At 38.8% G+C, this 26,700-nt stretch overlaps 1 protein-coding gene across 1 annotated transcript in view; it reads right to left on the bottom strand.

The window, feature by feature from the left end:
• MYOF (myoferlin) overlaps nt 1-26,481 on the bottom strand; it is a 96,940-nt gene extending 70,459 nt beyond the window's left edge. Inside the window, exons 1-9 of the mRNA XM_044420653.1 lie at nt 26,302-26,481; nt 20,129-20,184; nt 16,065-16,156; nt 6,934-7,042; nt 5,175-5,265; nt 1,814-1,974; nt 1,023-1,151; nt 180-242; nt 44-94 (exon numbers count right to left, since the gene is read on the bottom strand). Coding sequence (XP_044276588.1) covers nt 44-94; nt 180-242; nt 1,023-1,151; nt 1,814-1,974; nt 5,175-5,265; nt 6,934-7,042; nt 16,065-16,156; nt 20,129-20,184; nt 26,302-26,389 — 840 coding nt within the window. The 5' untranslated portion in view covers nt 26,390-26,481. The remainder of the gene's footprint in view (nt 1-43; nt 95-179; nt 243-1,022; nt 1,152-1,813; nt 1,975-5,174; nt 5,266-6,933; nt 7,043-16,064; nt 16,157-20,128; nt 20,185-26,301) is intronic.
• Between the last annotated feature and the right edge of the window lie 219 nt (nt 26,482-26,700).

Below are 26,700 nucleotides of genomic sequence, written 5' to 3'. Positions count from 1 at the left end.
ACATTCCATAGACAACATGTAGTAGATGATCAAGAATGCTTACCTTAAATTCCCCCAATAGACTGTCAGCACGTAATGAGTAAGAGTCATATAACTATAATAAAATGAAGTAAAATAACGTAAGAGTTAAGCACAACAACAGTGAGGCAGTTATAAAGAACATTGTTAGTTTTCCTTACCCGAATGCTTATTGTTTCATCAAAGAGCTCAGAAGGGGTCATGTGGACATTGTAGAAAAACATCTGTTAAGATATGAGGCACAGTGGGGAGTATCTTAGATACTAAGTCTTCAGAAAGAAGAGGTGTGAAATAGAGAATTGCATTGCTCTTTTTAAAAAAATAATATTTAAGCACATTCTTAAATCTGACTTGATTTGAATGTAATGTGATTCAGGTTGGTGCGCTTGTATCCCATCCATCTTTCCAGAAACTCACAGGCATTCCTGTTTAATCCACCCCATTCAGTTCCCCTAATTTCTGCACAATGGACGTTCGAGTCAGTTTGCAGCAAAATATTATAATAATAAAATATTATACAGTAAAATATTGTATCAGACACTAAGAGCCAAATTAGACATTCCTTTTCTTTTTACTCTAAGGCAGGAACAGAATACCAATCCAGATGGCATGGAGGTAGAATGGACTTGTCCTTCTCTAAGATCTGGATTGCAGATATCACATGTACAACATAAATTGCCAAGAAAGATGCAGTCATGTTCATTGATTCAGACTTGATAATATTGAACTAGCAGTAAATGCCATTGATTGCACAGAATTTATGTCAAAGCAAGCTTGCTTTGACATAAATTGCAAACCTTAGCCATTTTGTCCATATGGTCCACAAAATATAGATTCTACAGCATATGCTGCAGTTTTGTTGTCATATTTTTACTGAAATTACTTAGTCACCTTGGAGGTCATCTTTTGAGAGAAAAACATGTTTTAATAATTTTGTAATCTCAATTATATCAAGTTTAAAAAATATGCCTTTGACCTAGACACCTGGCAAAGGATACACTTACCTCATCAAAATACGGATTGTTCCCTCTTTTGATTCTTGTTCTGTGTGTCTGGCCACAAACATATACTTTTACAACAGGCTTTATGTTATTCCCACACAACTGACGGCCTTCAATGACCCTAACACGAATCTGACAGAGAAAAGTACAGATATTTGATCAGTGATATTTTAGGTAGGTTAGGTAGTTAGGTTACCAGTTAGGTAACTTTAATTGTATAAAACAGCTTCTACTTGGGGCTCTTCAGATATTTAGGAGTACAACTCCCATCCACCCAAGGGATAACAGAAGTTGGAGCTCGACATCTCTATAGCACACTATTTAATCCCTGTATTAGATTATGGTGAATGTTTAAATAGTTTTACATCTTCACTTTTAGTATGTTAGCTTATCAAATGCTGCTGAGGTACTCAGAAAAAAATATTTCCAGACTTTACTCATAAATCCTGGGATTTACTCCTACCACTCCTTTGTTATGATAAACTGAAGCCAAAGACACTACACCAGGGAAAAGAATCTTCCAAAAGTTAAACAAGAGCTTCTGAAAGCTCTGAACAGAAAAATAAATCTGTTTATCATGCATCAGCTCTCCTTCTAGCTGACATTTACAGTGCAATCCTATGCATTTTATTTGGAAGCAAGTGTTACTGCAATCTGTAAGACTTATCTCTAGGTAAGCATAAACAAAAGAAACCTAATATGTATTGCAGCCTTGCAGTATTCTAAAAACTGGCCTTTTAGCTGTTGTACAGTCCATAGAAATCAGAGAGTACATTATCTAGCAATTGTACAACCTGGAAGTCTTGAGGTTTGTTAGAAACTATTTTCCGATTTTTCTTTCCTTTGGTAATACGTCGAGCAAGCTGTGCTTCATGGATGCCACTTGCACCAACTTGTGGGAGAACACCAGTTTCACCATCAGGTGCATATTCATCACCCTCATTTTCTTCTCCACCTGTTGAAGACATACATCTTTTCAATTAATCCTGTTGCAGTAAAGAGAGCAAGGAAGCGGAGTTGGTGACTCCCAGCAGATAAGAAAAATCTTATCACAACTTCATTGGTACCTTGGCTCACAAATTTAATCCGTTCCATGACTCTGGTCGCGACCCAAATTGGTCGTGAGCCAAGTCAAATTTCCCCATAAGGTTCAATGTAAATAAGGTTAATCCATTCTGTAACCAATGTTTTTTAATCACAAAAATTTGAAACCAAGTGACAAACAACAACAAAGTAACAAAGAGCAACTGCAATTGCGGCCATCTCCCCACACCGAGCATGATCACCTCTCTCCCCTGAGCACGACTGTGATCGCACCCGTCTTCCCTGCACGAGCGCAACTGCAATTGCGGCCATCTCCTCTCCCGCCAAGCATGACAGCGATCTCGCTTGTCTTCGCTGCACGAGTGTGCTCGCAATCGCGGCCACAGACAGGTGCAATCGCAGGCTCGCTTGGGCAGGGAAGACAGGTGCAATTGCGGCCATCTCCCACCCAAGTACGACCACAATCGCATCCATTGTCCCTGCACGACCATGACCGTGATTGCGGTCATCTCCCCCCCGCCCTGACAGCACGATCACGATTGCACCCGTCTTCCCTGCACATGCACAACCACGATCACGGCCATCTCCCCACTCCCCCAAGTACAACTGCGATCGCACCTGTCTTCCCTGCCCAAGCGCAACTGCGACTGCAGCATAACAAGTATAATAATTTTACAGCACAACCCCATATATTTCTGCTCAGGAGTCAATTTCATTGAATTCAATAGGATTGTCACCTTAATGGGAACAGACCAGGCTTCAACACAGAAATGTAATTTACTTCAGGAATCTCTTTGATAGAAATATAATATTGTGACTTTTATTTTTAAACAGGAATTGAAACTGTGAAATTCATTATGGTGAAATAACATTTGGTCAGTCTTCAGAAATCTGAGTTGCAAAACTTTACCACAAATAGTGAAATTGCAAAGATATCTATTAGAGTGCCATTACACATGCTTCCTAAATAGATGATTCTGAATATTTAGTAACCGGCATTAAACAGTTTAAAAACTAAAGAGTACTGTTTTGTAATCAGTTTCCCTTAAAGTATCCCCCATCATCAGATTTCCCACTGAGCAGAAACCAAATCTTAAAAAACAAATAACTGAGCACCTGCTAATGAACATACTGGCATCCATCTTAGAATTTCTAAATCTAAACAAATGGTTTATCAAAAGATAAGACTGTGCATACACTGAACTACTTCAAAGTACAAGAGGTAGGATTGTATACAGTACTGTGACACTAGAATATACATATAAAAAAAATAAAACTCCGTTTCCAGACCCACAGCTAAAAGAAATTTTGTGCCACAAGCTAATTTTGCATAACTATTATTCTGTTTTTGGGGAAATTAATCAAATCCTTTGTTTAGGCTCAGTTCCTATTTTGCAAATAAAGTTCCACACCTGGTAAAAATGTAAAAACTTAATAGACCAGGCTCTTACAATAAGATTTAAAGCTTAACATTGACTTCACTTGATGAAACTGGAAGAACAAGTTTTTGTAGCTTAGGGGAAGGTTACACCCTGGCCTCTAAGCATATTTCTTGCTAACACAAGTCTCTGTTCTCACCTGGGACTTATTGCTAACTATACAGAAAGTTTTCTAAAACTAACAAAATGGTTTTCATGACATAAATGTCTAACATTTGGGACAGGCTTTAAATCATAACAGCAACTGTCTTAAGCACTAATTACTGGAATGGAGAGCTTCAGGCATTAACTTGATTTATACAGGTATTAGGTGGAACTGACAGACTCTATTTTCTCTTTCATACCTTTAAGAAGCAGTTGAGAGAGCCAAACTATATGTGTCACAATCATGCTTGTTTAAGTCAAAGTCATATATAAAGGAGGAGGCGGCAGGGTATATGTATCCAATTTTAGCAGCAAAAAGGCCATGAAGCTCCTCTTCCCAGTGCCAGCCAACCACACAGCTCCTCTCTGCAAATGCTTTTCTCCTTGGCCAAGCTCAGCTCAGCTGAGGAGAATCACCTGAAAGAAGGGCTGTGAGCCAAGGGAAGCAGTGGTGGAGTGGTCAATCTTGAAGTACAGGCACTAATGATGACAGTGCCCATAGCCATGGCTCCAGGAAAAGCCCAAAAATTCAGGCAATGTTTATCCAAATCAACAAACCAAAATCTAGCAGTTTTATCTCCACTGGAAACAGATCTTTTATAGAACCACTGGGCATTTTACATGCAGAAGACCATGCCACCCCAAAACAGGAAAAGCTCACAGTTATAGATTGCTGAGAAAATGCATTCCTAGTCCCCCAGCTTCTGTAAGGATTGTAGCTAATATCACAGGGTAAAGGTGAATTCTGACAGGATTGGCAGATGCTGTTGGCACCCTGCTAATATAAAACAGCAGAGGCACTGCATCCTTGTGAGCCGTGGTTCTACTACATTATTGGTGTCATGGACCTGATCTTTCAGGCACACACTCTGCCATTCTGAGAACTGGAAAGAAGGTCCGGCTTGTTTCATCCTTATCTCCCTTTGGCTGTAAAGGGAGATAAGGATGACCCTACCTTATTGTCACGTGATTAGGTCAGCAATAGGTTTAAACCGGCACATGGGCCTACCATGCATCCATAAATGTAGCTTAAGACAGTTTTGTTTTGTTTGTTTGTTTACCACTGAACCTTTTCAAATGTAAAGCTAACTTTTTGGTTTTGTATTCTGTACATTAGCCTGCACGAACTTCATGCTTATACATTCCCCTAGCCACCACTCCTTCTCTGGCACAGCAATAAGGAGATCAGGAGTAGGCAGTTCTATTTTTAACCAGTCTAGAGCTCCCTGTTACAAGCCAAGATTAAGCCATCATTTAGGGGTCTGACTTGTTCATTAACCATGGTTAAAACAACCAGAGTTCACCACCTCTGCATTCATATGTAATGGATATTTCAAACATTTAAAAGCCAGTGATGATTTCCACCTCCTCAACACGGTACCAGAGGAGTAAAGAGGACAGTGCACAATGTTCTTGCATTTAACACTAAACTATGTCCAGACAGATTGAGTTCTTACTAATCTTCATGTAATCCTTTAAAACCCTTAGGGGAGTAGGAGGGAGCAAACACTGAAGAATTATGACATACCTTCAGTGCCTTGAGTATTAGTTCCCCCTGGGTCATTTGGATTTGGAGGTCCAGCTGGTGGCTCATATCCTACCACCAAATCAATGGTTGCCTAAATTAAAAGAAAAGAAAAATTGCAAATTGTCCAAGCCTTAAAAGTACTACTTCACAGAAGGTATTGTACCAGCCTACTGAGCTTAAACAACAACACCCATTTGCCCTATTACAAAAATCTATATCATACAAAGTCTAAACATCAAAGGTAGTCTGTCATAGGACACATGCTTCAAATAAAATATTTCTAAAGCTTGCTTAGGTTCATAAGCTCTCTTGGTTCCTAAGTAGCTATTAATGATAGGGACTGCCTCGTATTCAGTTTCAGATTAGCATGAGCTTTGTTTGTTTGTTTATTAATTACATTTGTGTTCCACCTTTCATCCAAGGAACTCAAGGCAGTGTGTATGATTTTCCATACAACTCACGATTTTATTTTCACAACTCTGCATGTCAGAATACTTTAACTGCATATATATTCAAAGCATTGTTGATAAAACAAACAGCCTGTAAACATCCAAAACCAGAAGCAGTGCCGTCTGTTTGCCCTGGAAACTCCATGGCTTCCTGGGCTCATAGCCATTCAGCAGGAAGCCACTACATCTAGCTCTCCAAGCCTGTGAATAGTCCCCTTGAATGTCAGAGGCCTTCAAAAGAAGTACATCATGAGACAACGAAGGTCAGCAGCAAAGATGAGTCACAGGCATACTCATGTTGCTTGAATTTCTTGTTACAAATCAATGGCCACCCAGAACAGAAGATATAAATCAGTGGCAATTCATGGTAAGTTATATATAACTAGTACATGATGAATCCTTATAGCCTATGCTGTAGTAAGGCAGAAAAGATGGCACTGTAGTTCTTTGCTAGTTAAAAAATAATAATGCTGGACTCCAGTTCTAAGATTGTGCAGCAGGGAGTCCATTTACATCAGACACTAAAATTTATGTATAAGGATACATACTTATTTTACAGACTTTATTAATAATCTAATGTGGACTATTCAGTGCTGGGCTCTCCAAAGTGCTTGCTGTGGGGTCAAAAGTACCTACAGACTTCTCTTTTGGTGACTGAAGGCTCCCTTTCCCTCACATTTTTTGTGATTTCTTAAATATTCTTTGTCCTTTAAAAATGGAAGGTTGAAATACTGCAAAATAAAATGTTACCCTCCAAAGCCATTTGTCTTTAGGTTCAATGAGTGATTTTGTGTTTTAGAGCTCATACTTCACCTCTGTCTTGTAATTAGCTTCTTGAGCAAGTCTTACAAGTTTGCTTTTGAGAAATGAGTGTTTTGTGACTTATCATGACTACCATGGTAGCTATTTTATAAATAGTCAAGCTTCCAAAGGAAGCCATTTTGTGAGAGCCCCATGACCTGCTTCCAAAATTCAAAATGTGTTTACCAATCAAAAAAGACTGAGGACCCCAGATTCTACTGAGAGTTTCTGTGTGCCTACCAACCCTGAACTGTTGTCAGGTACCTTCAATAAAAGTACAACTTCAAAGGAAGTTATGTGAAATACAAAGGGAATAAAAGTACATTGATTGTGCAAAATACTATTGAAACACACTTGGTTATTCCTCTAGCTGCCTTTACATATATTTTGCATCTTTAGCATTTATACCAACCACTGTAGCTTTCCTATGTATATTTGTAGGTGCAGTATTTCCTATGTTATTGGAATATTTGATCCAGTAAATTAATACAAGTAAGCAAGTCACTCACTCCAGTTTCGAGTCCTTTTTCATTTAGCAAGGGAACAAGCTTGTATGGAAGCGATCTACTCTGAGTGCCTACTAGTTCCTTGAGTGCTATTGATGCTGTGCCAATTAACCTGAAAAGTAAGAGGAACGTGTATGTTTAAAACATTAACTAACAACAGTAGTTTTCTTTGATCAGTTGCCAGTCTGTGTTGGATGCCCTTGAGGGGGAAAAAACCAAAGTTAGTTCTAGAAAGTTGAACATGCATATGTCCCAGTGTAGTGCATTACATATAACACACATTATTTCCTGTTTATTCCCATTCCTTCCCCATTCTCTGTTGTTTCCCTTCATCAAATTGTAATTTGGAAGTTCATTGGCAGAAAGATCTGTCCTCTTTTTGTCTGCAAGGCATGTCATGTACTAGAGGAGTAACTATGTTAGTCTGTTGCAGCAAAAACAACAGAGACTTGTGGCACCTGAAAAACAAATTTATTCTGGCTTACGTTTTTGTGGCACTGTCCGTTTCATTTCATCAAGTGTGTAAGTGTATATTGCATTTAACCTATTTGCATCATTGGCCCTGCTGGCTGGGAATGATGGGACTCCAGTCTTAACCATTTCAAGGGCACCAGGTTGGGAGAAGTTGTTCTAAGAAAACACAAGGGATAAGAAGGTGCCTTATACAGGAATGACTTGATGCTGAGAATGTAGACAGGGTTCAATTATTTCTCAATTGCAATTTGGTTAGGGAAGTGCTCATCCAATGGGGAAATGGAATCACAAGTTGGAAGATTTCAAAACAATTCTCATTAGGAATCTGTTCTTACACAGCTGTCATAAGGTACAAGGGTGGTGTTGCTAAAACTGTCAACCAGATGAGAAGATTATCTGCTATTGGTATCTTTGTTTTGAACACTGTCTTTCAGAGGCATGTTCACTGATGTAATAGCTTTTATAGGTTAGGGGGTGGGGGAGAGGAGAAGATACCCTTTCAAGCTTCTCCAAATCAAGCCACTATTTATATCAAATATACAAGAAAAAGAAAAAGAAAGAAGCCCCTTCCTTTCACAGCCTTTAATTTGAGGATCAAGAGAACTAGAGCAAGAGATTTCAGACAAGCTTGAAATAGCCATATATGCTCTATACAAAAGATAGTGCTCTATTTGAAGAGCTGTCCTATCCAAGTTTAGTTTACAAATAAAGAATTATAAGAAGGAAGAGCCCTGAAGTTATTCAGCAGCAGCAGGCAGCTGGACAACAGAGCAGACAAACACACAGGTCACCTGGTGAGAATCTATCCCAGTTTAACAAGGACTGTGTTATACATATAAATTAGCATATGCAAATATTATACACATATGTACCCCCTTGGGGAGTCAATGCTGCTTTTGTCCACATCCATATTTGTTCAAATGTGAAATTCTTTCACTCTCTACATGAATAAATGTGCGAATTTTGGTTAATAGCAAACATAAACTGAAACAAAGTAAAAAAAAAAAGAGATAAAGACCCAACTCTGGCACTATAAAAATATGCACTTAGGGATTCAGACCTGTATTTTTAAAGCTAAGCACTCAAAGCCCTAGGCCAGGTTGGATACATCTGTCAGTTTCAGTTCTTATCAAACGAGGATCCATACAAACTTCTCACCCATCCCTAGAACTGCTGGCAAATGTTATGAGAGCCTACTAGAAGCCCAGGGTGTAGGTGAGGGTGAGGATTTCACCATGGTAGCTGTCTTCTGAGCACACCCAGTGGGAGAAAAATAAGTGTTCCCTTCTGAACTGTCCTTCTAATCATACAACTGACTGCCTGGATTTTGATATACACAATAAATTCATACATTCATTCCATTTCCTCCTTTTCAGAGAAGGAACTGCTGTTTCCATTTTTGGAGAAGATTGTCTGAAACTCTTTGAGCATGCAAATTCCTGTCAGCTCTTATCACACCACTGTACATAAGGAAGTGGGGTAGGTTAGTAAGAGGAATGTTTTGTGTTTGGCCTGGATTAACTGACTCATTTTATGCATTTCTGTAGCTTTATCTATTGACTTTCCATTGCAGAACAGAAACCCAACTGCTTATCCCATTTTGCAGTATAACTACTGCTACTCCCATTATCCTATTAAAAGACTATGCATATAAGAATCCATTTCAACCAAAGTGGGAGGGGGTGGTCAATGCCCTTCTAGAAAACTTGGTTCTACAATATAGTCTTAGGCAGAAATGGGGGAGAAATTCATTCATTTGAAATTGAAATGTAGTTATCCTTGCTCTTTTCCAAATTTTGCTCCAAAGTTCTCCAATTAAAAATGCATGTAAAATATATACAATAGAGAGAAATGTGGAGAAATAGAGGCATATTGGGGGAAATGATGCACAAAATACATTATACTAGGGAGAAGTGTTTGCAAAGAAATGTGCACATTAAGCAAGAATGAACAAAATGCTTATATTAAGAGAAATGCACACTAATAATTCACAAATTTTGTGTGGATTATTTTTTTAAAGTAAACTGATGTGGAAATGTACGTAAGACTGAATTAATGCTAAATTAAGAGATACTGAAATAGACAGATATATCAGTCCCTGATCCTAGCTACTCTAGAAAGCATCCTCCTCCTTCACTACAGACTTTAGGGTTTTAGCAGCAACAGTTAACTTTTAAGGTACAATCCTATACCCACCTATATGAGATCACTTCCAATTTAACTCAATGGGTCTTACATCTGAGTTGAAATGTATAAGAATGTGCTGCCAGCCACAATTGTCCCTACAGAATAAATTTTATATTGTTTTGTATTACTCTGCTTGCAATATGTTGGGCCTCACATCTGCTCCTTCCCTGCTTCTTATCTTGCTTACCACTAATTGGGCTTAGTCAATTACTGTGCCAGTAACTTCTAACCTGTTTTCTTTCTTGTTAATCATTTTGTGTTCCTTTTGACCTGCAGCTGCACTTACGTACCATACTCAAGGCAATTTTTAAAAAATCTAGTATAATAGATGTGTTCTTGCAAATGCATGCAGAATGATAGGGTCTGCACCCTTACAGAGGGGGAAACTGGCCCCGAGCTCAAACCTCACAAGGAAGTGATCTGACCATGACAAACGGGTAAAGTCAAACCCCTCACTTCCAGATCACCATCTTCCATACAGGTAGCCAACACAACCAGATCAGAATTGATCTTACGTGTTCAGACCTTCTGGTTCCTGTCTTTAATTTGTCTTGCTGCATTGTGCACAAGCTCCAGATACTGAACAGTCTTCAAGGACAGCCTTATGTTAAGAGCCTAGTACTAATCTAGTGCAGAGATCATGAGAGCATACATTATTGAAACCAGATCATCTCAAGCTAGTGCATAGCTAAGCCACTGGTCAAAGCTGGTAGAAGGTAACCCATGTCACTGAGGCAAGTGAGAAAGATGACTCAAGAAACATATCCAAGCTAGAAACCTGCCTCTTAAGGGGGAGTAGAGCTCCACCCAGAACAGATTGAATTTCCACCATCCAGTCAGAAGAACTGCCCACTAGCAGCATTGCAAAGCTCCAGAAGACCCACTCAGTGGTTTCATATATATGTACAACAGTTGGGGGGTGGGGGTGGGAGACTGAAACCCCATTCTGGAGAATCTAAGGTAACAATGGTATTAGCTGACCCTGTCGTTACTGATACTTTACTATTTGTGCAACCTGAGAATGTGACAACTGTTTGGAGGACTGAAGCCTACCACTTCTTTACTGCATGGCATCTCCCGGCTAGCAACATCTGCCAGGGACATCTTTACAATATGAGGTATCAGAAATGCTCAGTGCCTCCTTAATGGGCAGGATAGCTCTGGTGACCTGAATGAGGCAGGTCTACATCTCTTAGGTATGGAGAATTAGTGGTCAGCTTCAAACTACCCAATCTAAACAGGGAATCTTTGGGTGCTCTCACATCAGTTCTCAGAAGCTTTCATGAAACTAATCATTTAGCCCAATTCTGGTTTGCATTCTGGATTAGGGTGCTAATTCTCTGAGTGGACTGGGCTTTCACTCCCCACTGCACAGTCTCTCATACATCCTCCCGTGAAGTACAGTTTGACTTTTGTTGGAATAAACATGGACATAATCAAGACTGCACAAGAACTGCAGACGTTATTCGTAAGTTTGTATTCCTCACCGAAGTAATGGCTTCTTTCTTAAATAATGAAGTCTGACCTACCACTTTTCTCCTTTGTTGCTAGGTTACCAAACAATTTAATGTCTGGGGAGCAAATGTCTCTCCTCCCACGTAGGGAATACAATCACTTCACACAAACTTGGTGTAAATTACTTCCTCTAAGAAAAGACCATATTTGCCCAGTATTGCACTTTTAACATTTTTTAAAGTTGCTGATTTTGTTTTAGAAAACCTTCTGTAAAATTAGAGACATTAGATACTAAGCTAACATAACAGAAAACAGATGTCTTCCCTCTCTCCCGTCTTCCTTATAAGGGAAAACCCAGACATGCTATCAGTCACGTGGATTGTGTCTCCTGTTCCAATTGTGCTAAATATTGCAGTTGTAGGGCTTTCCACATTCTTTTCCCAGGAGTTGATGTCTTTGCTACAGCAACTGCACATTAAGCCTGGTGAGATCTGAAGGTAGGATAAGGTGGCTGCAAGTCAAAGCAAGTTACAGTTCTATGAGAAGTGGGAAAATATGCTGTGCTTGAATTTTAATACTAGGACAGACATGCCATTGCAATGAGTAGGCAGCTTTAAGGAAATAGTTACCATAGTATTCTTCTAAGAACAAACTCATTGGCTAAGAAAAATGGGGAGAAAGAGGAATGGAATCCTTGCAGCTCTCTCTCTTTTCCTCTCTGAATGAACCCACCCCCTGCCTGCCTGTTGTTGCTTCAATCACAAATGTCATTTTCTCTTTCCAAGTAAGTTATCCCACAGCAGCACCACTGAAGTAGGGTGGCTAGATGCAAAAGAGGGCAGGGCATTTACCTGTAAGAGTTGTGCAGAAGATGGAATTTAAACTACGTGTGTGTGTGTGTGTGTGTGTGTGTGTGTGTTTGGGCAAGCTATACTTGCTGAATTCTCTGTTCTACACAGTTATGGTCATTCTGCTATGAATGATGGGAGTTGAACTCATGGTTACCCCATGAAATTGACTGCAGACTAGGAAGTTCTTCATGCAACACCTAACATATGGTACTCACTACCATAAAAAAGGAGGATTGGAAGTGACTATTTGCTATGGGGTCTGCAATTTCAGAGGCAGAATATCAGTTTTGGGAAGAAACACAAGGCTTCCTGGTAACATCTGGCTTATCATTGTAGGAAGCAGGATGGTAGACTTTACAGTCATATGGCTGACCTAGCAGGACTCTTCCTATGATCACCCCTCATGTGCTTCTGTTGATATCAGTTTGCTGGAATGTGACATGAAGCATCTATTTCTTCCGTGAAATCCATATGAGACATTTGAACATCTGCAAAAGGATGGTGATGAACAGGGCAGTCTGGAAGAGAAAAAGGAGGACTGTAGCCTTCTACATTTCTCTTTGCAGCTGTGCTAGTCTCATGCCTGGGTGGGATTCTTAACTGGAAAAGAGTGGCTGTGAAAGTGAGTACAAGGAAGAAACAAGGGGAGAAAATTTGTTCAAAATCAACATTTGTTTCTGTCTATAACAGCTGAGAGGCATGGCCCATTTATGTAAACAGGTAACAAAAGGGAATTTCAGCAATTGATCAGCTGAAACTCCTCTGCTGAAGGCCTACTAAAGGTACAGAAGTCCTGTCCTTTTTTTCCCACCTGGCTATCTTAGTAAATAGTGTACTGTCTATGATGGGAACTCATCCTGTACAAATTTACAGGTTCCCATCTCAAACTGTACAGTGCCTGTGCACATAAACCACCCACCTGAGCTGGTAAATGTGCAAATAAGTGACTTAGCATTGTATCCTTTATTAAGTTGTTTTTCTAAGAATTCAGCAATTCTGTATTTTGTGTGGCTGCCCCACCTCAAAAAAAATTTTGTTTGACTACAACTGTTACAGTCTCTGACCATTAGCCATGCAGATACATGATTTTAGGAGCTGTGGTCTAAAACACCTGGAAAGCCACAAATTGTTTCCCTGTGGGTAATAGAATTTGAAAAGAAAGACTTTCAATGCACTCCTAATCATATTTTTCTAGGAACAAGATGCACTGGATTAAATGGGACTCATTTCCAAGTAAACATGCTTATGATTACACTGTTAAATAAGTACCTTGATAGTAATCACCTGTATTAAGGAAATGCCACCAGTCAATCATAGTATTATAAACTCATCATGAAAATGCTTCCAAAGCAATAAATTAAGGGAGTTCTAACAGGAATAATGTTACCACTAGTAATATTGTGCAGTGAACCAGAGCTGCTGGTCATGGATCTGTTCCCTCACTACCAGAGCACCCATTAAATGACTGTGTGTATTGGACTATTGGCTTACCATTGAATGGTCATGGATGTGCTCACCTAGGAAACAGGGCAAGTATAACAACTGCATATAGCTACCACACTAGTTGACCATGACAGCAGTTAGAAACACAGTGGTGTTAGAGCTAAGGTTTCCAACATTTTGGTAGCCCCTGCTTCTGTACCTATAAGAACAGTTTGATGTGGATGCAGAACAGGTGAAAATATTTATTTTCCATTTTATAAAAAAAAATCATCTGCTCATCAAGCTACTGGTAAAATACAAGAGTAGGCTGGGATATGTTTATCCCCCACCACCCACTTCTGATCAGTTGGCAGCCTTAGTTACAGTACTGCGAAAAAGAGAGCAAGAGGTTGTACAAGAGACCTAAGCAGGAGAGGCAAGCAGTATTCCCAGTAATTTTTGTTTACACACTCACTATTTGTACTTGGCAAGAATAACTAGAAACCAACTCCCCATTTGTAAATAAAAGCACCACTATTTGTAATGATCATCAGCAGTGGATCATTATATGACATGCAAATAACACAGCAAATATCAGGAAACACAGCATGAGGCTCCTGTTTGGAGGTGGTAGCCCAGATGTGAATCTGCAAGCCTGTTTGAGAGTTCAGATAGTATTCTCTCCTTGTTTCCACAATCTCATGAAAGTTCCTCCACTCTGTTAATCCCAGCAGACACGTCTCTCTCTCACCAAATTGTACATGTCCCAAAAGATTTGATAAACAGTAGTATATTTTGAGTATAAGGAATTATGTAAACCAGAAGTCCTAGAAGTTTATTGTCCTAGCTGTCATTACAGTATCATGAATAATCTGTATAAGAAATGAAACAGGAACAAGATCAGATTATTAAATATCACACAAGGAAAGTTCCCTGTCTCCTCCTCCTGGAGAGTCAGTGAGGGTTAGGGAGAATGACTCCTGAACAAAGTCAGATGGGATGCAGGAGGACAGGACAGAGGAATGGACAGCAATCTTAGCTTCTGATAACTTCCTTTAATAAACATCTTAGGATCCAAGTCATTAATGTTTAATGCCATTTAAACATCTTAGGATCCAAGTCATTAATGTTTAATGCCATTTAAACATCTTAGGATCCAAGTCATTCACTCTGCTTCTTTGACAAAGGTGGCACTTTTTACCTATTGCCCTTATCTAACTCAAGGGGGCTTTCATCTGAGTATCCATGTATAGGACTGTTCTGCTAGAGTATGGAACAAGCTATTTTTATTAAAACTGGTAGAAGTATTAAAATGCAAATATGTATGTTAGTATCTGTTCTGGGATATGAAAAAATCTACAAGTGCTTATCTACTATCTTTCTGAAAGAGCAGATTTTTGTAATTTAGTTCTTCAGCAGCAAAAACATTTGCAATTTATGTTGTAAAAGAAGTGAAAGTAAGAGAATGGAAAATTACTTGCAGGAAATGCCTTTCCAAATAAACTTTGCTTGGTCAACTTTTAACAATTCAAGCATTCTGATGTATGAATCACAAAATAATGAGCAGAAGGTGAAAAAAAAAATTAGCATAGCCACCCTTGCTTTCACTTCCTGACTTCCTGAAATGAAAAGGCAAGTCCATGAGCACTGAATCCAACTATATTGCACACCTGCTCTGGCACTCTGCAATAATAAACACAAAAATCTGTAATGCATCTAGCACTGTGTGTGTGCACACCTCAACAACAGAGTGTATTGGGTGGAAAAATGAAGACAGGAACATCACAATGGTAGCTCTACTTGGCTCCAGTTCTTCATGTAATTAGGTTGCTTAATTTCTATTGAGGTCTCTTAATGAGATGTATGACCTGGGCTAGACTGAGGGGAGATTCAACATTTTTAATGTGAAACATTGCTAACAATCATGGCAGGGGATTAGGGGGAAAGCCAGTAAAAGCTACATGCCCTGAAAGCTGCTTGCCAAGAGTAAGAAGGGCTTTTTGCCATTTTTGTCCAAATAGCTCTCTAGCCAATTGCCTGTATTCACAATGGAGTGGGTTGCCCAAGTTCATACAGTAGAACGATCCTTCTCCTTCAATAACTCCTACAAAAGCCCATGAGTTGTTGAGGCGGCTTGCTGGTCTCAGTTTGCATGACATGGTCTCATTTCGCATGAGCTTAATAACCCAATGTAGGCAGCAAACCACACTAGATTGTTGTATCATGTGAACTCAGTCACTATTGGAATGATAATCAAGAAAGACAGGAATGGAGAAAAAACATATATACAGAGCCTTTGTCCTCACACAGACCTTATAATCCTGGATGCTTCCCAATGAGGCTTTTCTCATGCAATTTCATGGTCTCATTCGCATAATTTTATAAGGGATCCATAAGTCATTGTCTTCCACCTGAAACCCTCCCCTGTTTTCCCATCTCTTCTTTCATTTTTTTTTTCTTTTCACAAAGAATACTTTAAGGAAGCAAAGACTTCTGCACAAAGCCTGTACTGGTAGTGTTAGGAGCTGTTCACTCCCAGGAGATGAGAAAAACCGGCTGAAGTACAAAGCAGACAAATCAACAGTAAATAATTCAGTAGGATAACTGAAGTATTTAAAACGTAGCAAATTCAATCATACAAATTTATTACAAAATTGTTGGACTTAATTATTAAAAGTCTGTTTGGAGCCAATTGCCATGAAAAATAAATGCATCAAAGAATAATAAAAAACCCCTTTGACTTACTTGTTTTGCCCTATAGTTTCAAAGTCTTTCACAACAATAAGAAGCGATGATGAAATATCCAGAGGTATTCCTCTCAAATCAAATTCCAGTATCTGTGTAAAATAATTAAAATAGCCATTAATAACTGAACATCATTACATAAATGAGTATACAATTTTAAACATTTAAAGAAAAAAACTTTTTTTAAAACCAGTGACACAATTACATAGGTACATGCAGCCACTGGGCAGTTCGCAGTGTATGCTTCTATTCATATTGCTTTGTTCCAATAGCAGAAATTCCAAGCTATGGACATGTGGACAGTCCAACTAGAGCTTCACTTGTGCAGTTGCTTGTGCAAGAGGTTGCAAATCATTTTCAGGAATGACCCATGCGCTGCACTTATGCAACTGAAAGATTTTGCAGAATTCCACTATTGCTGTTTCAGTTTGAAGAATGACCCTGTTGGATACTCATTTGTACTTCTTTCTGGGTATCAAGGTTGACAGTGCCTGAATAGTGCAATCATATGCATGCCTGCTCTCAGATAAATACAGTATATAGGAATTCAGCCTTAGAACATTCCTCAGGGCTAGTTCAGGTAAATGTGTATAATATTAGGTTTTCAGAGATGTACAAATGTACATGCACACAATGGAATAGTCCACCAAAGTTTAGTGATATTATGTCCCACTGAAAATAATGCAATTTAATTGGGAGTAAGCCTTATGGAATACAATGGTTAGGATCATGCATAGGTTCATACTGCAGATCATGATTTAAAAGCCTCACTGATATTTGTAGGGCTTAGTTGTAGGGCTTTGTGAGACTTTTTCAATATCTTGTGCAACATTTTATAGGATTCTGTGCAAATAGGGTAGAAAAGGTAAAAAAAAAAAAAACTGCACAGCTCTTGCACCTTTAATGCTTGCATAGAAGATATTTCCAAGGTATAGTTTGCCTTGCTGTGCTGAAATCCCCTCTTTTGCACAACTATTTTTCAGGAAGTCTGTCTCCACTTTATTTGGCCTTCCTAGATTATATCAGTAGGCTAGTAAGAAAATGTATGGCATAGATGAAGTGGAAACACACCTACACAAACCTGATCCAAAGTAAAATTTATGACAGCAATTTATACAAATGCCATGCCAGAGCAGACCTCAAACCTCAGACCTCTTGCAGACCTCAGATAATTGTCTGCAAGAGAGCTGAGATCTCCACATTTAAACATTCCTAAGAAATCACACAGCATATCAGCTGCCTTACTATTTACTGTAAACATAAGCCTGAAAGGAACAAGGCACATATAATCAATCAGAAAGACTCACAAAGAATAAGTTAGACCATGTCTATACAGACATGCCTTCACCATAGTAAATACACATTTCATGACGCATTATTTCAGGCACATTTACTTGGAAGTAAGTGCAATCAAATTTAATAATGCATACTTTTGAGAAAACATGTCCAGAATTGTCTTGCTTATCTTTAACTCCTGCACTGTTTGCATCAAAAGCCAAACTAGATGTGACATTACATGCATATTTCCATTAATGTGCATTTTTTTAAAGTGCAAAAAGCACCTGGTGGGTGGAGAGATAAGGTAGCAGGTAGGCAGGGAGAGTATAACACTCTCCTCTCCTTCCATGGTTGAGCAAAATTGCTCATCAGAAGCTGCTATTTCTATTGGCAGGAATTTTTCTATTGGTGCCAGTGGGGATTTCCACCTAATATAAACAGCAATGTCAGGTTCACTGAGGCCCATGATGGCAGCAGAATCACTCACTTGGAGGCAAAGATATGAAGGTCCTCCAAAAATAATAAAATGCAAGCCATTCCCCCCCCCCCGCCGACCTTTTCATTTTTTCCTGAAAAAAAATGACACTCTGGATATTTATAGAATTTGTATAATATGTGTTCATAAATTGCTATGAAGCTTTTATTTTCTCAAAATAATTTCTAAAAACTATGAAATAGAAAGACTTTTATATAGGACTAAAGATGCAAAATTCTTATACATTTTTAACCTGTGGGAAACAAAGTATTAATTTTCTCTATGAAATAGTATAAGCAATGTCTGGCCAGGTTGAAATCTGGATGGGTGATTTAAATGTTGCGAACACCCAGAGAGCTTCAGATACAGGAGGTATAGAAATGTAATGTAATTATAATTGCCCATACTTTATTAAAATAATGATGTAATGGATGTCTAGGCATTATTCTAGTCATGCTCAGTAGCTGAACATGTGACTAGAATGACCATATATGTGAAGGAAACACATTTTTTAAAAAATTGAGTGTTATTCAACAGAGTTGTGTTTCTGGATTTGTTTTGGTTAAATATTGCAGCAATCAATGACTGGGCTCACATGACATGCAGCAGCTTGTTGCTGTTAATTGTCACATAATTCCCACTGGCTGGGTTCATACAACACAGCAACTCCTAGTAGGAACTGACTAGTAGGATAGTGTTTGTGCATTCCCTGGTTCAAAGTAGCTTAAGGAAGACACAATGAGCCATGGTATGTTGTGCAAATAGCCTCACTGAATGTAGTTTATTTATTTATTATTTATTAAAACATTTTAATAAAAGAAGCATGTGAAAGAAACTGTAGCTTATCCCACCACTAAGATGGAACAACATGTGGGTAATCCTACCTATTTGGGTTTACACAAGGAGCATCTCCACTTAATCCTGGGCAGTTCCTGTTTAGTAGGGCTGACTCTACATTCAAACAACTACCTCAGGTGAAAATTGGGGGGAACCACTAGCAAATCTTCCTCATAAATCCTATAGCCGTTCCCCTTTGTTCCAGAACAGAGCTATGCATGCTGCACAACCCGTCCTGGCACCCTTAAACCAGCTTGCGGCCTTGTATGTGGTGTAGGACCTTATCCCATTACTGGTGCTGAAATAAAATTCAACTGCCAATGCAGCCACTTTCTTTATGTAGACTAAGTGTCACCTTGTCCTTGAGCAGCCTTGATGAGTACTGACTCTGTGTGAAGTCCTATGGGTAATGATGCAGAAGTCACTGAATGATGAATTTAGCCATGCAATCCAATTATGTATTTAAAAGCCTTCTGTTCCTGTGCAAACTGAGCTTAGACTAGAAATAACATAAATCAAGACAATATAATAGGTTTTGCAGGACTGTAGTGGATACTCTAGAGTGAACTCTAACATTATTAAGTGGTCCTGGTCACCCCTGTCAACAGTCAGCTTTTGAGAGCCCCATCTAAAAACAAGATACAGCTATCACAAATAATTTTTTTAATAGATTTTATACACTTCATTGAATCATATGAGGAAGATAAAATACACTAGTGATAAAGGTAACTCGGATATATTAAATTTAAGTGTAAATACAAATAAAAGATTTGTGTATGATGTATGTGGGTGTATGAACCCTTCTTTCTTCATACATTCTAAACCTATTGGCAGACCTGAGCAAAGCTGGAATGAAATATCAATAGACTGGACAAGTCTATGGAGTCCGCTTTAGTGATATAAATGACAATTTTTTTTCTTCAGTAGGAAATTACCATGCTTCAGATGACACCCATCTGTGGAGGTATCAACATACACAAAACAATGCATTTCATGTTTATTTACACAGCTGTTTACCATATTTACCATGTACTTAAATTGTAAAGCATTTCATTTTTCTTCCCCTTCCTGAAGAAGTTTCAGACATTAGTAAACCCAGGCAGAAAAGATAGTGCAAGTCCTTTCACAGCAGCATTTGAAACAGAATATTGTACCTATTGCTTAAGTAAAATATGCCACCTCTTCCCTGTCTTGCACATCTCACCTTGATACAGACTTTCCTAACCTAGTATCCTTCAGCTGTGCTGCACTGCATCTCCTGTCATCCTTCAATCAGACTGGGAAAGTCTATCTTATGAGTAACAAGAAAAACAGAGACTACACATACTGCTGGATACAGCCAAACACAAGGAATGGGAAGTATGCATTTACTTGTGCTTCTTGTTGTCAATTCTGCATAAATCCAGTGCAAAAGAGCTTGCTTGCATCATGCCTCAGGCACTCTTTATGCTAGAGGAGGAGGAGAGCAACTCACCTCATTCCAAACAGGGTTGAGTTCACTATCAATTTTCTTTGTTTTCTTTTTTTCATCTGGAAAGAAACAAAAATGTGATTACTTGTTTGAGAAAATATTTTTTAAATATATATGTCACAATGTATTCAAGTGTTCTTTTACATGCAATCAAGCTTGAATGAATTTACAGGCTTGCCAGCCAGTCTGTCTATGTTTAGCATGGTGGTTTTAAAATTTAATGATTTAAACAATCATACTTTCCAATTAGTATCTATCATGTTATTTCCAAACCGAAATAGCACTAGCAGACCTCCACCCAATCTTTCTGTGGCACAATTAGCAGTGCATTATGCTTGCACAAATGGATGCATAATATTATTCTTTAAGTAACTTGAAATGCAAAATATCTGGTGGACACTAGATTGGGGATGGCTGAGACAAGCAGGTAAGACTGCTTTACACCAGTCTTACCTACATCCAAATCAGTGAAGAATATCAGCCCAGATTTAATCTGCCAATCATGCTTCTAAGAGTCATGCAAATTGGCCCTCAATCTAACTCTCCATGCCAATAATTTAGACTAGGTCAAGAGTTCATCAGTATGCTATCTATTGTGTTTCTCAATTGTGGTGATCTCTGATTTCTGATCAGTTTAAGGGCCTTGTTTGATCCCAGGTAATATACTTTTGACTTTTATGTGCCTCTTATTTGTGAAAATAGAAAATACACTTCTTAAATCTTAAATCTAATGCACATCCTTAACATATACACCATCCAGCAGAAAACAAAATGTTAAGTTTTACATTGCACTGAATCTCTCAAAACCCTTAATGATGGATCATGACAGATTTTATAGAGGATGGAAATAAATCTCTCTCATCCCTTCTCTTTTTGATCCATGTGTGAGTCAGTCTGCACAGCTTTGATGTAACTGGAGAGCCATTTCTGCTGGATTCATGGGGGAGGTGCTAACAGGAATTGAGGGACTGACTCACACTGCTGTAACAGAAACAATAAACATAAAAATAAATCTATGCAGTATACTGACTCAGAGCAGACTACAAAAAATCACAAAACTGTAACTTTCACAGGAAAATAAGAGCTATAATACAATCAGCTTAAATCAATGAATTATATTTTAATTCTGTGTGTGCTTTCACTTTCTTAATCACATAGAATACATTGAATATTGAATATTATCATGTATTTGTACAAACCAGTGGTGCCCAATATTGTTCTAAAATACTCTCTGATAAAAAGCTGCTACAATTATTATTGTTCTCACTTCTCAAAGGCGTTTGGCTTATTGAGCTAGTTCTGCTAGTTATAGACAGCAATTCTATACACAATTATCTGACGTTACGTTGCACTGAATTCAGTAAGACTTATTTCTGTGTTGGATTGCATAGCTAGGCTTACCGTATTTTTCGCTCTATAAGACACACCTGACCATAAGACGCACCTAGTTTTTAGAGGAGGGATCCATGGAAAGCTTCCTGATAATCACAGGCACATTCCCCATCACTTCCCCATGGGCTTCATTAAAAGACGGGCTGCCATTTGAAAACACACACCGACCTGTGATTAACAGCTCTCACCTGAGCCGGAGGAGGGGGGCGGAGCAGGGCGTGCCGAGCACGTGCCGGCCAGGTGTGGTGCAGCCAGGCCGGCAGCGTGCCGACAGTGGTCTTCCGGGCGGCGCAGAGGCGGCAGGTCTTCCCTGGCAGTGGGGGTGAGCAGTCTGTCTCTCCGTGCGGCCAGCGGGTTAAACTCCGCAGCTCCTCCTCCTCTGCACCGCTCCCCCTGAGCGGCACAGCTCTCACCTCTGCCGGGGGGGGGGGGGGGGGAGCAGCACGTGCCGAGCGCATGCTGGCCAGGTGGTGCCACGTGGTGCAGGTGGGTCGGCAGCATCCCGGGCGTCGGGCACACACACATTCGCTCTATAAGACGCACAGACATTTCCCCTTACTTTTCAGGGGGAAAAAAGTGCGTCTTATAGAGCGAAAAATACGGTATATCCTATACGGTATGTGAAGGGTGCATGAGGGGCAATCTATTCTACCAGAGGTTTTCATTCTGTTAGCAGAAATGCCATTGGATCTAATCTAAGCTTTTATTTTTATTTGTGTGTTTTTATTCTGGAAGCCATTGCCGAACATGCTTAACAAATAAAAACATTAAAAAATAGTCTCCGGAATTGTCATAAAACATCAAGAACTTCATTATATTTCTATTGTTGCCAATCTTCCATTTTAGACAAATAATACATAATAATCTTTCAGTATATTCATTGGTCAAGAACAAACACCAACACTTTGTACAGATTTCATCCCAATATACATTAGGAAACTCTACTTTACTCATGTGATTCTTCTAGTTACTCAGGGGTACTGTATCACTGCCTCTTTTTCAGGTAAGGATATGTTGGAGAGAAGGGGGATCAAAGGAGGATTTGCTCCTTCCTATGCTGAAGGAAGCTGCTAGTAGTAAACTTTTCTGCTGCCTTTGATATACATTTTACTTCTATCTCTAGCCTTCCATCATATATGTAAATACTGATACCTTCACACAGCAGCTACAAGATGCTTCTCCTTGTACTAACATGCCATGAGGGGAAGAGCTCAAGGAGAACTTACTCTCTAAGAGCCACAAGATCCTTACCAGATGTACAATGTGAGTTCATATGTACAAGAAGACTATGAGAACCATCAAGGTTTTGTTGTCAATGCTAACATCTAGTAATCAAAAGTATAACTGGGATCTGAAACAAACCTTTGCACCTATTGACTGTCCTAGTTACTTATGCCTGAAAACTCCTGCCTGAAACCATGGAAAGCTACTGCTAGCTGTGTCAGCAGTACCAGGTTTGATGGAACAATGGTGTGGTACAGGAAAAGGCAGTTTCCTGTGTGGTTACTGAATATGTTCAGTCTTCATTGCAGTGTTTTGCTCTACCCAAACACCACTTCACTTTTTTTAAAAGAAAGATTTTGGTACTTCTGCAAACCTTGGTGTTTCCCAAGCTTACCAAGGCCACTTCTTACAGATGGATGGTGCTGTTTCTGGAGGAACCACACAACTCTGAGCTTCAGAAATAGAGAGGATGATGATGATGCCATCATCATGATGATGCTTCTAAACATTTCAGTGAAATCCAAATGGTGGTTGTTTCTTGGAGGATTTTCTCCCAGTTTTTAAACTTCTGTGCTAAGCTACATTTCACTTGTACTGAGCTGACTTCTACTCACACACATCTTTTGGCTCTGACTCTGTAAATACCACCCACATCCCAGTCCCTCTGAAACCCTAGAATTATTGCAGCTTTGGAGTACTTTCCTTCTTCCCTCTTTGGAAAGTCTGTGTCAGTGAAGCCATTCAATTAACATGTTTGGGGTGTGGTATAAACTTTGAACTTTCTTCCAAATGTCTGCTCCAATAATCTGATTCAAATTTGCATGTGAAAGTTCATAGCTTAGAAGGCCTGAAAGCATTAAACTCTGTAATTTTTAACACATATCCAGGAGTGGATTCAGTATCCCATTTGCAGCTGCAGAACTTTATACTGTACAAACAAAAATAGAAATCTACATATTTCAAAACATTCAGTATCCCATTAACAATATAAAGTAATCCCTATGCTTTTATATAAACTGGAGCAGTGTTTCTTACTATCCATTATGCGTGCTTCCAAATGGATGTCTCCTAACATTATCAGTCCAAAAGCTTTGTGTGATTCTTTCATCTTCCCTCCTTAAAGATGCTTTTGTGAAGGAAAAAATGCATTAACAGTGGAAAAACACAGGAAGGCTACAAATGGCAGATGAATGTCTGCCACCCTCCCACACCTGTAAGATTCCGTGTTTGGGACAGGGTAAATTGCACAGCCCCTAAGTATGAAGATTTATCACTGAATGCCCCTCAAGCCAAAAATATAGAATTCCATAGAAATAACACTCCAGACAAGACATTTTCCTAATCTAAGTATATTTATGATATATAGCCATACAATACACAGATTATAGATAGAGCTTCAGTGAGAACCATATGCCTGATTGCCATCGGCCGGTTTCTTAAGCTTAAATATATTTGAGCCTGACTGGCACTTAGTTGAGATTCTGTTCCTCCTCTGTCCTTGTTGCAATTACATAGCCCTGTTTCGGTTGTTTTCCTTCCTTAAGCTCATCATTCATATTCATTCTAAATGACACAGTATTGCTTTTTACTGTTTTTCTCCTCTGAAGGGGGAAAAGAGCATTTCTGATTGATTCCTCTTTGCTGTGTGCCATGCTGTGGAGGAAAAATCTAGTATTCAGGATGTTATCCTCAGGGTGAGAGCAGTATACAACAACACTTATTGGCCAGCTGTCAGACATATTTGCAAGAGCCAAAAAAGGGCTTAACATCAGTATGCACAAAGCACTCCTTGGCATGGTGTTTGGCAAGGAAAATTAATTACAAATTGTCTTTCAACATAGTATGCCAGCCATTACTGCTTTTCCCACTCCAAAAGCCATCATTCTTTCAAAGAATCCATACAAATGAAAATAATGAAAGGGAATCTTCCTTTAAGGATGTACCAGTTTTAACACTATGGAAGCCCTGTTAATCTTCCAACAACCCCATGGTTTGTAAGAACAGAAGTTAAAGGCCTAAGCTATACTGAACAGGGCCACTTTTAAAGGCCAAACTCCATATTATGTAGGAGATTCATGACTGGATCTCTAAATGGATATATTTTCACTTAAAAGCATACATGGCAGCACAGACAGACAGACTGAAATATCATCTCAGGGGTGGAAAGCTATTTAATCCTTTGCCTGTACTATTTTCTAAGTCCCTCCCCCACTCTCCACAAGCTGCATGTTTGCATTGGTAGAAAAACACAAATACCATATTTTTATCATATAGTTTGGTTCCTAGTGTTCCTGTAAAGCCATCCACAAACAGAGTATATAATACAAAGATTAGACAAGGTTTCAACAAGTCAGTACAACTTGAAAAGAAGGATTCTGTGAATAACAAATGATTCATACATTATTAGCAAATATCATATCAGCTTGCACCTCTCTGCAAAGCCATGTCCCAGATTTTGAAAAACAAGAAGTCTAGAAACGTCTGGTTTAGCTTCTAAGTCATCCAAGGAAAAAAATCTGTTTAGCTTAGTGGTCATTCATCCAGAAATTCCTTTGCCATAAGGCACCATTAAAAAAACCCTTGTGGAAATACTGAATGGATGGACCACACCAAATGTTCCAAAACCAAGGCAAGTAGATAGAAACTTAAAAACAGAAGAAAGCAAAAACCAAGAGTGAAGAACAAGGCCAGTTTAAACATTCTAGTAATAAGTTTTCAAGTATCAACCTACACACCAACTTTCTCATACACTGTAGCAACTATTGTAAACTTAGGAGCTTGTAGCTATTTGTCCACCAAAAAACTTTATGCTTTGTTCTCCAGTTCAGCACATGCATCCACTGTCAAGAATAATATATCTACATTTCAAGTTATGTTCCAGTTTGATGTGCTCATAAGCTATAGGGCATTTGACAATTCCAATCTGAAATATAACAATAATTACCAATTATCTGGGACAAAAGAGAGCAACACAAATTGAAATCTACTTTAGTGTCAATTTTGCAGTGATGTAAGGTAGACATGTATGGATAAATGCAAGTATACTACATTTATTCCGTCTTCCAAATTTTGGTTTTCAGTTGCTAAGCATATAAGCAAAGAAATCTCCAAAGAAAAAGGAAGCTGTAGTAATGTTGCAAATCAGTGTTTGGAATGTGTTAAACTACAAAAACATTAACACAAACTATTAGATGAATTCCTACTTACAAAAAGTTCGAGAGAAAACAAAAAATTAGCAATCAAACTTACATTCCTAGCAAAATAATTTATAGGCAAAGGTGTAGCTCACTTGTACACTTATCAAAACTAAAGGTAAGATGTTTATGTTCAGGTGCAGATAAGACAATCCCACACAGGAGCTTTGAAACAGGTCCAGAAAACCACACCACCTTTCAGCATTTTGAAAAAGCCATGTTGTATAAAGGTTTTGATTTGTTTCTTCACAAGATGTTTTACAAATGCAGTTAGATCACAACTGTTGCATTTTTTAAAAATCATGCCACCAAGACAGATTTTAAAAATCATCTCTAAATGTGAATTTCATAAGTTAATTTTCTTACCTTTAAAAATAATTGACACAATAGGATCTGGTTTCCCAAACTTATGTTTAGGTATATTTGCAGCAGATTCCACAATTACTCGAAGCATTGTTTGCAGCACTTAAACTGAGCCTTCCAAGAAGCAACTTAAGAAACTGTGCACTTAAGTACTGTAGCTCTGGAGCCTCCAGGCTGAAATGCCAGGAGGAGGAGGCAACTGCTGGGAATGGCTCCGATACAGTGAAACGCAACTGATGGGTGGATCTAAGATGAGTTGCTTACCAATGGTGCAAAAAAAAAAAAAAAAAAATCTTAGAAATGAAAGGAAAAAGAGGGGAGGGGAGGGGAGGGGAAAGAACAAAAAGGTTTTCTGTAAACTGACACTGACAGTTCCTGTGACTTTAGAAAAAGCTAGTATAA

This window comes from Varanus komodoensis, unplaced genomic scaffold (genome assembly GCF_004798865.1).
Source record: "Varanus komodoensis strain SLA01 unplaced genomic scaffold, ASM479886v1 scaffold11, whole genome shotgun sequence".
Classification (NCBI taxonomy): Eukaryota; Metazoa; Chordata; class Lepidosauria; order Squamata; family Varanidae; genus Varanus; species Varanus komodoensis.
This window is presented reverse-complemented; position numbering and strand designations above follow the sequence as displayed.